This window comes from Macaca mulatta, chromosome 1 (genome assembly GCF_049350105.2).
Source record: "Macaca mulatta isolate MMU2019108-1 chromosome 1, T2T-MMU8v2.0, whole genome shotgun sequence".
Classification (NCBI taxonomy): domain Eukaryota; kingdom Metazoa; phylum Chordata; class Mammalia; order Primates; family Cercopithecidae; genus Macaca; species Macaca mulatta.
In genome coordinates, this window is record NC_133406.1 from 162,498,258 (window position 1) to 162,510,927 (window position 12,670).

At 43.8% G+C, this 12,670-nt stretch overlaps 1 protein-coding gene and 1 pseudogene across 4 annotated transcripts in view; one reads left to right on the forward strand and one right to left on the reverse strand.

The window, feature by feature from the left end:
• Window positions 1–10,150, reverse strand: part of GIPC2 (GIPC PDZ domain containing family member 2) — a 104,288-nt gene extending 94,138 nt beyond the window's left edge. For 3 of the 4 annotated variants that reach the window (XM_015143174.3, XM_015143166.3, XM_001104248.5), the window contains exon 1: window positions 8,048–10,150. In XM_015143174.3, coding sequence (XP_014998660.1) covers window positions 8,048–8,287 — 240 coding nt within the window. In that variant the 5' untranslated portion in view covers window positions 8,288–10,150. Of the gene's footprint in view, window positions 1–7,879 lie in introns of all 4 variants that reach the window. The other variant, XM_077953566.1, reaches the window with a different exon arrangement.
• Window positions 8,402–11,528, forward strand: LOC100424419 (omega-amidase NIT2 pseudogene; annotated as a pseudogene).
• Window positions 11,529–12,670: the final 1,142 nt, after the last annotated feature.

Here is a 12,670-nt window from a genome sequence, read left to right on the forward strand (position 1 = left end):
GGTTACTCTTGGGTGCAGGTGGAAAGAGGCACATGGAAGGTCCTCAAGTGGCTGATAAAGTCTATCTCCTAACAGAGGTGTGGTTACAAGGGTGTTCAATTTATCCACTAATTTACACATTTGTTTTATGTGCTTTTCTCTACTTGTGTTATATTTAATAAAAATTTTGTTAATGAGGGAAGAAAAGAAATATTGGCAAATGTTGATAACTGTCAAAGCTGGGCACATGGAGTTAATTACACTATTTCCTTGATTTTGCATGTATTTAAAATTTCTGTAATAATTTTTTTCTTTTTTTTTTTTTGAGACGGGGCTTTTGTCACCCAGGCTGGAGTATACTGGTGCAATCTCAGCTCACTGCAACCTCCACCTACCAAACTCAAGCCATACTCCCACCTCAGCCTCCCGAGTAGCTGGGACGACAGGCTCACACCACGATTCCCAGCTAATTTTTTTTTTGTATTTTCTGCGGAGATGGGGTTTTACCATGTTGCCCAGGTGGTCAAGAACTCCTGAGCTTAAGTGATCCTCCTGCCTCAGCCTCCCAAACTTCTGGGTTTACAGGCGTGAGCCACCATGCCCAGCCATAAGCTTTACTGCATACTAACCGCCAGTCTTTGCCCAGAGTGGCTCTCAATCTTATGGAAGAGACAGACATTAAAGCAACAATGACCATTAAGTCTGATAAGAGTTATGGAAGTTTAGAGGATAGGCACAGAACCCAGTCCTGACGTAGTGAGGAGGCTTTAGGTAATGACTCGCAAGTCCTGCAGCATGAGTAGGAGTTAACAGGGAAAGAGTAGGGGAGAGATTTCCAGATAAAGAGAACAATGCATAAAGGTCATAGAGAACGGAAAATAGTTTCATTTTCTAAACAGCCCATGGAAGGTGTCTGTCATTTACATTCCCCTAAATCAAGATGTCTCAGAATATCTGCCAGGTGCACAGCCCTCTCTGGCAGGACTCCTTATCCACTGCTCCCCTACGTCTGTACTGCATGGACCTGTAGGCTGGACCAGAGACCCACAGGCCCCAGGGTCCTGTCCCACCTGTGCTGTACCCTGACACAACAAAGACTCTTTCTTAGGAAGTTTAATAAGACACACAGGCAGGGCACAGAAAGTAGAGAGGTAAAGAAACACAAAGACACAGGTGGGTGAGGTAATAACGGGAGGAGCAAAGTCAAGAGGATGAGAAGAAAGAATCAGTCAAGAGTAGAGTAAGTAGGGAGGCAGAGAGGCTGAGATGGAAGGTTAAGGACAACTAGACTTGCTCTCAGTTCTCCAGAGTATAGAGCCACTGCTTTAACCTGAACAGAATGAGCAACGTTCCAACTGTCCATGGAACCTGACTGTCCAGCTGTAGAAGCTGTCCTAAGCTTCCTTACCTCCCTATACATTTTAATAATATAGATATTTATATGGACTGAATGTGTGTGTGTCCCCAAGCCTAATCCCCCACCTCCTACCAGGTGATGGTATTTGGAGGTGGGGTCTTTGGGAGGTGACTGTGTCATGAGGGTTGAGCCTTCAGGAATAGGATTAGTGCCTGTATAGAAGAGGCCCTAGAAAGAGCTTCCTTTCCCCTTCTGTCACATGAGGATGCAACAAGATGGCTGTCTATGAACCAGGAATTGGGCTCCCACAAGATACCACATTGCCGGCACATCAATCTAGGACTTCCCAGCCTCTAGAACTGTCAGAAATAATTTTTGTTTATAGGCAACTCAGTTTATGGTAGTTTGTTACAGCAGCCAGACAGACATATACATACATACAAATTGCCCAAGATAGCCTGCAAGAGCCTTCCACTCCACTCAGGATAGCTGGGTTGGTGATTGCAGGTAAGAGAACGTGAAAGGGCTAGCTATTAACCTACAGGTAGCCAGCGTTTGAAGAGGAGTCTACCCCTGCCCAAGGGTGTAAACTTTACTTTAGGGTTGTTCAGATATCTTCTTCAGGGTACTTCTAGCACAACAGCAGTCTTATCCATTTCCTACCCTCCTGACAGCAATGAGGTCTATAAGGCAGCTGGTTGGATCCTCCTCCCACTTCTCAAAATGAGTCATGTTTCTCTTGCCTGAATTTTTCATATAAAAATGAGGCTGGTGCTCAGGAGGGGATATCAAGCCTACGTAATGATTGTGATATATTTATAACTTCTCAGATGGTATGATGTAAATCCAGAAAATACCATTATATTCCATTTAAACTGAATATTATTTAGAAAGAAAATACAGAGAATGAATGGTTGAGTGTGCTTCTACTTTGTAAAACACATGTCAGGGATCCTTGCTGCTTCTGAAAAAGATCTGAGTTATTCTCATTGCTTGCAGAATAAAATCCATACAACTTCAAGGACATTGGTAGTCTTACTACTATCTATGTCCTCAGCTGCCTCTCCTACTATATCCATTATCTACTTTTATTTAGTAAACTTTTAAGGAGCAGCTAAACCACCTAGCTAACCATCTAGGAACAAGATTTAAAAAGGAAAAAAGTCCCAGCCCTCAGGAAGAAATAGAGGAGTCACTAAATTCAATCTTATGTGCAAACGCTATGTTAAAAATCATGCAATAGCGGGCATTCAGATTTGTGAATTCACAGGGTAGGCTTCTTGGAGGAAATTATGGGACTAGAAAAGTGAGTAGGAGTTACTGGAACAAAGAACAGCATGAGAAAAAGCACAATGGAATGAAACAGTTAAATATTGTTGAATGTAAAAGGGATTATTAAGAAGTGAGATTGGAACAGTGGGCATAGAAGAGGACTCAAGAGGCAGACAGGAATATGAGGCATTGTTTGGCTGGTAGTAATTGGTTTGTAAGTAATGGGGAGCCCTTGCAGGTTTTTGTTTGTTTAGACAGTCCTGCTCTGTTGCCCAGGCTGGAGTGTAGTGGCACAATCATAGCTCACAGCAGCCTCAAACTCCAGCTTGAGTGATCCTCCCACCTCAGCCTCTTGAATAACTGGGACTACAGGTGCATACCAGCACCTCTGGCTATTTTTGGCTTTTTTTTTTTTTTTTTTTTTTTTTTAGAGACAGGGTATCACTACATTGCCCAGGCTGTTGTCAATCAAACTCCTGGCTTCAAGGATTCTCAATTCTCAGCCTCCAAAAGTGCTAAGATTAGACTGGTATGATCACAGCATTAAAAGACTAAAAGAGGATGAGAGGAGTCAGGGAAACCAAATTAAGGCTGCCTCTTTAGAATCTGCATTGTAATAACCCAACAGTGACAAGTGATAACTGTCAATACCTTCCAGGCAAAGACCACCAGGAATTCTCACCTGCAGTTTATTCCTCCTTGTGAGGAGGGTGACAGCACTCTATGGGAGATTCTGGGGGTTTCAGAAAGAAACATTAGAAAGGATTTGGGCTTGTGTTAGGTGATTTGGGAGAGGGTCCAAAGCATGGGTTTGTTCTGGATAGGGTGCTGTCAGGAAGTGGGTGCAATTCTATGACCAGGAATCTTAGTAAACCTATCTGTAAAGTAGGAGAAATTACCACAGTCAGAGCAGTCTTATCTGCTGTTGACATTCTGTGCAATTATGTGCAACAGAATGCCAAGGCCTTCCTGCAAGTGCCAAGGCTGCTACCAGATGTCAGGGACTGCTTCTCATACTTTTTCTACTCAGTTTTGATGGGCTTACTTCATATTCCTCAGATCTCAATAGTAATATTCATGCCCAATTCCCAATTCTTTCATTTTTTGTAGATTTTTGTAACTTGTTTTTCCAGGGCAGGGGGTGCTATATGCAAGTCAGTAAAACCCTATTTTGCCCTACTCGTCCCAGTTTCTCATGTGTGAACCAAAAAGATAACAGTTCCACTTGCCAGTTATTCGCACTGCTGGGAAATGATAAAGTCTGCAGAACATTTCATGTCTTCTAGAAGTACCACATAAATACAGAATATTGACTTTCAAAAGAGCTCAGTGCTAGTGTCAGCAAGTTCAGAAAAGGAAGCAGTTTCTCGGAAGCCTCAGGAAGCAGCTCTTCATACGCTGTAACTCATTTAGGAAGTGACTTTGCTTGCAAACAGAGCCTCCAGCTTCATAATTTCTAAGATGGATATATTAATTAGCTTGACTGTAATAATTATTTCACTATATCAAAATATCATGTTGTATACCTTAAATATATACATTTATTTTCAAAAAATTTTAAAGATATGAGTGATGTTCCTCACTACCCCCACCTAAAGGCTAGTCTCTTACCTCATAGCAGAACATAAAAAAAATTAACACCTACATAAGATATTAGTATTGTAACCAATACTAAAGCTTTATGCTAAAGACACTGGGTTTTAACTACTGAATTTGTGAGGATCCTTTTATTCAACAAATATTTTTTAAACTCCAACTATGTTTCAGGCACAGTCTAGGCCCTTGAGGGCCACATCAGTAAACAAAGACAAAAATCCTTGCCTTTATGGAGCTTCTATTGGGGCAGGGGGGCAGACCATAAACAAAATCAGTTAAATATACATAGGATAGTATGCTATGGAGAAAAATTAAGCAGAGAAGGGAATAGGGAGTGATGTACCTAGAGGCGATCAGTGCTAGCCTCACCAAGAAGATGACATTTGAATAGACTTAAGGAAGGGCATTCTGTAGGAAGAGGTTCTGGCGGAGGCAAAAACCAAAGCAAAAGTCTTAAGGCTCCAGCATTCAAGGAGACCAGGCTGGCTGGAGCAATTACTTTGAAGAGGTAACAGAGCCCATAGCCCATCATAGTATTTTGGTTTGTTCCAAGTGAGAGGGGAAGCCATGAAAAGTTTATAGTCGAAAATGAGATACAAATTGTATCTCAGGGACAGCAACTTTTGAGGAGTTTTGCTATAAAGGAGAAATGAGGTGGTAATACAGGGGATGGCAACAGGTGTCAAAAGAAGGTTGGTCTGTTTATGAGAAATAATAGCATGCTTGTGAAGATAAAATCTCACCTTAAAAATCACAATTCTAGGCCAGGTGCACTGGCTTATGCCTGTAATCCTAGCACTTTGGGAGGCCGAGGCGGGCAGATCACCTGAGGTCAGGAGTTCAAGACCAGACTGGCCAACATGGTGAAACCCATCTCTACTAAAAATACAAAAATTAGCCAGGCATGGTGGTACGTAATCCCAGCTATTAGGTAGGCTGAGGCAGGAGAATCACCTGAACCCACGAGGTGGAGGGTACAGTCAGCCAAGATTGTGCCACTGCACTCCAGCCCGGGCAACAGAACAATACTCCATCTCAAAAAACAAAAATCAGCAAAAAAAGTTATTTACATCATTATTGAGATAATTGCTTGCTGAGTAAATGGGCTACAAAAACGGAATCTCCTTGGTGTGCATTTCATTTTAATAAGTTACTTCTGTTTCAAAGTGAACCACTGAAATATTATGCATACTGTGCTATGATGACCAATACTTTATCCTGCATATAATTAACTTTTTTTATCCAGATGGAAAACTTGCATTAATGTTGGTTACATGCATAAACATGATAAAATACATATATACTGGAGTTATAAAATGTTATAAACTTTGAGGTAACACGTGAAAACACCTCGTGTACATTATCTTGGAAACTGACCTTGCAAGTCAGTGCACTGAAAATGTTGAAAGTGGCTACCAAACTATTGCTGAGACTCTGGAAAACTTGGGAAACAATATATCTTCATGGAAGGGAAAAAAAAAAAAGATGGGCACAATGGCTCCATGTCTGTGCTATTCAAGAGACTGAGGTAGGAGGATCACTTGAGAGTAGGAGTTCAAACCACCCTGAGCAAGGTAGAAAAACCACATCTCTAAAAAAAGGTTTTTTTAATTAGGCAGATGTGGTGGCACATGCCTGTAGTCCCAGCTACTTGGGAGGTTGAAGCAGGAGGATTGCCTGAGCCTAGGAGTTAGAAGCTGCAGTGAGCTACAATCACACCACTGCACTCCAGCCTGGGCAACAGAGTGAGACCCCATCTCATTAAAAAAAAAAAAAGAAAAACAGAAAACAAAAAAAAGAATACACTGAGTTCAAATCCAGGCTCTGCCACTTGCTACGTGTAATTCTGAAAAAATTCTGAACCTCAAAGTCTGTTTACTCTCTGTAAAGTGGAGATATTAATAATAATACTTACTACTTAGGGATTAAGTAGATTGAATAAAATCATGTACCCTGAGCTCAGAATAATGTCATATATAATGATGAGGAGAAGTGTTAATGCAAAATACAGATACTCCTCTACTTACCAAGGTGTTATGTCCCAATAAATCCATTGTGAGTCAAAAATACCATAAGGTGAAAATGCATTTAATACCCCAATAAACCCAGAAAGTGGAAAAATCTCAAGTCCAGGAAGTTACATCCCAACAAATCCATGGCAAAGTCAAAAATCTTAAGTCTAACTATCATAAACCCAGGACCATCTGTAACTAAAACTGAAGTCCCTGGTTACAGGAAAGACATTTAAAGCTGTCAGTTAAGTATACTAACAAGCTCACTAGCTTAGGAATCAGAAGATCCAAGTTTAAATTACAGCCCAGTTTTTTTCTTGCTAGGTATGTGACTTTGGCTAAGGGCCAATCACTTTGCACTTCAGCCCTTCATTTAACTGTTAGGTATTAATAAATTTAGTTACCATGTATTAAGCCCTGACCATAAACTATGCAATCTGATACGTTTACATACAGACTCCACTCTTCACAACACTCTTCAAGACAAGTATTCTAATCTCTATTTTATAGATGGCTAAAACTGAGAGAAGTTAAACTCATTCAAGTCCACACAGCTCATAAATGGTAGAACCTGGGTCCATATCCAAGTTATCGCGTTTAACCTGCCACCTGCCTCCCCTAGAGATCAAAGGAAAGTGTCCTGTGAAAGTGTTTTTTGAAAAAAAAAAAAAAATCCTATATAAATGTAAAGTATTATTATTAGTAACCTATATCAATACAAATAATTCACAGATGGGTTTACGATTTGCCCCTTAGTACCTGGGAACTTCGAAAGAACAAAGGGTTACACTTTAAGGTCTTTCGTCTCCTCCTCGATTTCCCTTGAACAGACCTGATAAACAACTAATTAAAGAACTCCAGGTGCCGCTGTATGCCACTTAAAGACAGCTCTCTGCACTACTGCGAGTCCAGGGCAACAAAATTATGTGCTTTTCCTAGAAATGTGGACAAAATATTTTGTTGAGCTAACTTCTCACACCTACCTTTGCAGTTCACTTGGGTTAGCACAAATAAAGTGATCACATAAACGTTCGCATAAACTAGTGCTTTCGGTCATGCCTGTGTCAAACTTAGTTCCAGGCCCGCATGCAATCTAATTAAAGCAAATTTCAGTCCCGTTTTAAGGATATGATGTAAAAGAGCTGATTTTCCTCATGAAAATTTTGTTAACTAGTCCCATGGGATTAAGTATGCATCTCTAGGTTATCCACTCTTGGAATAACAGCCCAGCTTTTTAAACTTCTTGGAAATACCACCCAAGGATTTCTGGTGTTGATGTTAGAAATGACAGATTGGGGGAAAGTGGGCCTCCGTTTCGTATTACCTGGAAGGCTCTTCAATTTTTCCCCCCATTTAATCTGGGTATCACCTGGAAGGCACTTCAATTTTTTTTTTCCGTTAATCTGGGGAGATGATCTGCGTGACTCTCACGCCTGCGGAGGAAACAGGAGAGTAACGTCCAGATGAGGTGGAAGGTATTAACCTGCCCCGCCAGATCGCTAGTCTGGGAAGGTGCTCACACCTTGAACGGCCGGCGGAATCCGGGACATCTGGAGCAAACACATTTGCAAGCGGAAGAAAGGTTGCCTCCCCCAACCCGCTTCCCAAAGGCCAGCTCTCGGAGCAAGGGGGAAGGTGACTTCCTCCGGTCGTGCCAACTTACCTTTTCCCTTCCCGGGAAGGCCCACTCACTTCCCCTCGGGACGCCCCCGGCGGACTCAACACGGCATGGATTTCGCGCTCCGGGAAGCGCCGTTCAACCCTCCTAGGCCCACCAAAGTCCGCGCGGCGCGGCGGAGAGGCGGGAGAGCGTGAGCACTTGACGCCTTACCTCCGACGGCGAAATCTCAAACGCGCCCGCGATCTGGGCGTAGAGCTCCTGGATGCTAGAGAAGCCCTCCACTCGGCCCGTGGCGCTCCCGTGCGCCAGCTGCGCGTGGAAGACCAGCCTGCGTGCGGGAGCCCGGGACGCTGAGGGGCTCCCGCCGCCCGCGCCCGTCGGCTCGCCCTTCACCAGCCCGGCGGTCTCCTTGGACTTGGCCTTCTTCTTCCCCCGTAGCCTCAGGGGCATCTTGCAGGGCCGAGGGCGCGGGCCCACCTGCGCTGCCGGCCGCCGCCTCCTCCCTGCCTGCGCCTCGGACTTTGCGCCCCGGGCCCCGCGCAGGTAAAAGCAGCCTCTGGGCCAATGGCAGCCGCGCTTCCGCCTGGCTGCGTCGGGTCGGGGCCCCGACCTCCACCCCTGGACCGGAGCAGCCGCCCGCCTGTCCACCCGCCCAGCCTCCTCCGGGATGGATCTGGAGAGAAAGAAAGTTACGCGTAGTCCCTCATCCGATCACCAGGTTTATCCCCACACCTTGTAAAAAATGGCTCGATTTCCGTGAAGGCCTGAGGATGCCGACGCTGCAGAACAGTACGCCTTAGAAGACAAACACGCTGGCCCTTATGTGCTTTTCATAAATCTGTAGTAGGCACCCACGCACGATCTGGCCACAGGCCTTCGAATCCGTACGTCTGGGCTTTTGGGAATAGGGATTTAAGTAGAAGTCAACCTTCGTCTGCATTTTCTGCGTCTTACACTCTGCAGAGCAGAATTGGAAGAGAAAGTCACATAACCTTGAGCTTGGTGCTACGTCGAATTCATAAACACCCTCAGCCGGGTCCTCGGCCCCTCTGAGTTTTCCTTTTGCCTATTTCCTGGGCCGCTTCCTCTCCCAACATTCAGCACGCCTCCAAAGTCATTTGCCCCAGCTCTGCCCTTCTTAGTCTCTACAGAGGACCTTACCTCATATAGTACAAAGAAAATTGGAGCCATTCGGTGTGAAGTATGAGTTCCCTCAATTCCCCACCCCGCGTTTATTGCATTGTTTTCAAGTCCAGTCCCCTCCAACTACGTTTTTTACAACAAAGCAGAACAGTCTTGAATTATTAGCTACGAAATTTCCTCACTTCTTCTCTGCTCTTAGACGCACTGTGATCAGACTTTGCCCCCACACTCTACTGAAATTTCACTTACTATGCAATTTCAGTGGAGTGAAATCACTATCATATCTTAATTACCAAACACAAGTAATTCTTTTAGGTCTTTATCTTACTTGATCTGCGTTGCCCATTTTATTCTTCTTAAATTTTGTCCTATTTTAGCTTACTTACCTCTCCTCTCCCCATCCCCCACCCTGCTCCTTGCTAACTGCTACTCTCCAGGAATTGTATTCACCGACAGTTTTTCCTCCACTATCTTCCCTTCTTACTTAGCTTTGCATGTTCTTCCTGTATGGCCACATCAACATTCTCAGTTTCACAGACGTTGCTGTCTACCAAATATCTCCACCTCCAGCTTATTCTACCAGAAAGGGAATGTACTGTAGGAAACTCAAATTGAGGCTAAACAAAACTGACCTCATCATTTCTCCTGAATGTATCTTTTCTTTTCTTTTTTTTTTTTTTTTTTTTTTTCTGATTTTAGTTAATAGGATCACCAAGCACTCCCAGACCAGACATTGTGGAGTTGGTGTATCAGGATTTTTCCTTTTCCCTCACCTCTCACATCAATTCAGTCCTGAAAATCCGTGTTTCTCAACTTAAGGTTAGCAGATGTACTGGGGGAGGAGAGTCTTAAGAATTCCTTAGGAGCCCAGCGCGGTGGCTCATGCCTGTAATCCCAGCACTTTGGGAGGTGGAGGCTGGCGGATCACCTGAGGTCATGAGTTCGAGATTAGCCTGGCCGACATGGTGAAACCCCGTCTCTACTAAAAATACAAAAATTACCCGGGCTTGGTGGTGCACACTTGTAGTCCCAGCTACTCTGGAGGCTGAGGCAAGAAAATCGCTTGAACCCAGGAGGCGGAGGTTGCAGTGAGCCGAGATTGTGCCACTGCACTCCAGTCTGGGTGACAAAGCGAGACAAAAAAAAAAAAAAAAAAAAAAAAAAAAAAAAAAAAAAAAAAAAAAAAAGCTTTAGGGCTTTAGGATAACTTTAACATTAACATTTTTATGTTTCTGTGACTTAGAAAAGTAATACAGGGACACTGCACTGAGCCAGTGCCGCTGCTGGTGCTTCCCAGGAGAGCCAGGGCAACTTTCGACTTGGCCCTCATCCAGCTTCAAGTTTCTTCATCAAATCAGATAACAACACGCGAGCTTGTAGCCTTGTCCAGGAGACAGCAACAAAAGGAGCCAAAATAGTTTCTTTGCTGGGATGCTTTAATTCTCCATATGGCACAAAATATTTTCCTGAATATGCAGCGAAAATTCCTGGTAAATCCACACAAAAGCTTTCTGAAGTAGCAAAGGAATACAGCCTCACTAGAGGTTCCATCCTTGAAGAGGATGCTGGGAAATCATATAACACCTGTGCTCTGTTTGCACCTCATGGAACTTTACTAGTAAAGCACAGAAAGGTCCATCTGCTTGACACTGGTGTTCCTGGAAAAATGACATTTCAAGAATCCAGAATGTTGAGTCCGGGCAATAGTTTCTCCCCATTTGATACTCCAAACTGCAGAATGGGTTGGGGCATCTGTTATGACATTGGTTTGCAGAGCTTGCACAAGCACAGGCTGCCAGCTGTTGGTTTATCCAGGGGCTTTCATTTCAACCACTGGACCAGCCCACTGGGAATTGCTTCAGGCTCTTGATAATCAGGTGTATGTGGCCACAGTCTCCTGCCCCACATGACAAAGCCTCCTATGTTGCCTGGGGAGGGCTCTCAAGGAAGAAACAATCATGTATTCAGACACAGACCTTAAGAAGTTGGCTGAAATCCGTCAGCAGATCCCTATTTTTAAACAGAAGCAATCAGACCTCTGTGCTGTGGAGACAAAAAAGCTCTGAAGTTTATGTTTCCAACGTGTCACAAAACAAGAAGATATGATTCTGCAACATAATCAACTCCCTATTCTTTAATGAAGATCCTTTTTTTAAATTTCAGCCTTTTCCTTCCCAAGGAGCTCTCTATTGAGATGATAATCCTCAGCAAGCTGATATTTTCCACACCACATTAAATAGTTAAAAAGGAGCCTGGAGCGCAAGAGCTGGCTCTGAAGTTCCTTCCATATTTACGTTGCCTCAGAGCACTTTGTGAAAGTAACAGATCTTGGTATCCTGGTGATTGAGTCACCTAATACAAATATATTTGTGTCATGAACCTCTTATCCCACTTGCTGGAGTTGGAATCCATTATCTAGAAAGCTTGATCTGGTGCCATTCTTTTCCTAGCAGTACCTTGAAGTTCCATTTTTGGTCCTCAAGTAGCTATAGGATGTAAGGTGATAGATCTTTGGTGTTTGCTAGAGGAGGTGGCAGCCCCTCCCTTCCTAACAGCCTTTGGGCTCTTCAAATTTAAGAAGAAGTTCATCATTCAACCCCAGACCCTCCTGGTCTTTGGGGAAAGACTAGGTCAACAATGACCCCCATGGGAGAATGGCAGTGGTGGCATTTGGTAAAGGCAACTTAGTATGAATCTCTGCAAAAGATTTCATAGGGTTGAGTGTCTGCAAGTCCAAAGTCCCTTTTTTTTTTTTTTTTTTTTTTTTTGCTTTTTCCCCTAGTAAGACTTTCTAGCTCCATAGATAAAGAATCACTGTACCAAGTGATTCTTAGACTTTTTGGTCTCAGAATTCTTTTACACAGTTAAAAATTAAGGACTGAAGCCTGGCACGGTGGCTTACGCCTGTAATCCTAGCACTTTGAGAAGCGGAGGCAGGCCAGGACCTGGCCGACATAGCGAAACCCTGTCTCTACTAAAAATACAAAAATTAGCATTGCGTGGTGGCACACGCCTATAGTCCCAGCTACCCTGGAGGCTGAGGCATGAGAATCGCTTGAACACGGGAGGCGGAGGTTGCAGTGAGCCGAGATCTCACCACTGCACTCCAACCTAGGCAATGGAGCGAGACTGTCTCAAAAAAATAAAAATAAATTAAAAATTTTAAAAATAAATTAAGGACTGAAGCCTGGCACGGTGGCTCAAGCCTATAATCCCAGCACTTCGGGAGGCCGAGGTGGGAGGATAGCTTGAGTCCAGAAGTTCAAGACCAGCCTGGGCAAAGTGGTGAACTCTGTCTCTACAAAAAAAAGAAAAAAAATCAGCTATGTGTGGTGTTGCATGCCTGTGATCCCAGCTATTCAGGAGGCTGAGGTGGGAAGATCGCCTGAGCTTGGGAGGCAGAGTTGTAGTGAGCTGAGATCATGCCACTGCACTCCAGCCTGGGTGACAGAGTGAGACACTCACACACACACAAAATGAAGGACTATGTCAGGCACAGTAGCAGGCATCCGTAGTCCTAGTTATCCGAGAGACCGAGGCCAGAGGAACCCTTGAGACCAGAGCCTTGAGTTCAACCTGAGACCCCATGTCAAAAATATATATGTATTATAGGACTGCCATGAGTATTTATTTATGTATGTTAACAGCTAGTGGTGGACTGTTAATTGTTTAACCAGCTATTCATGAAAA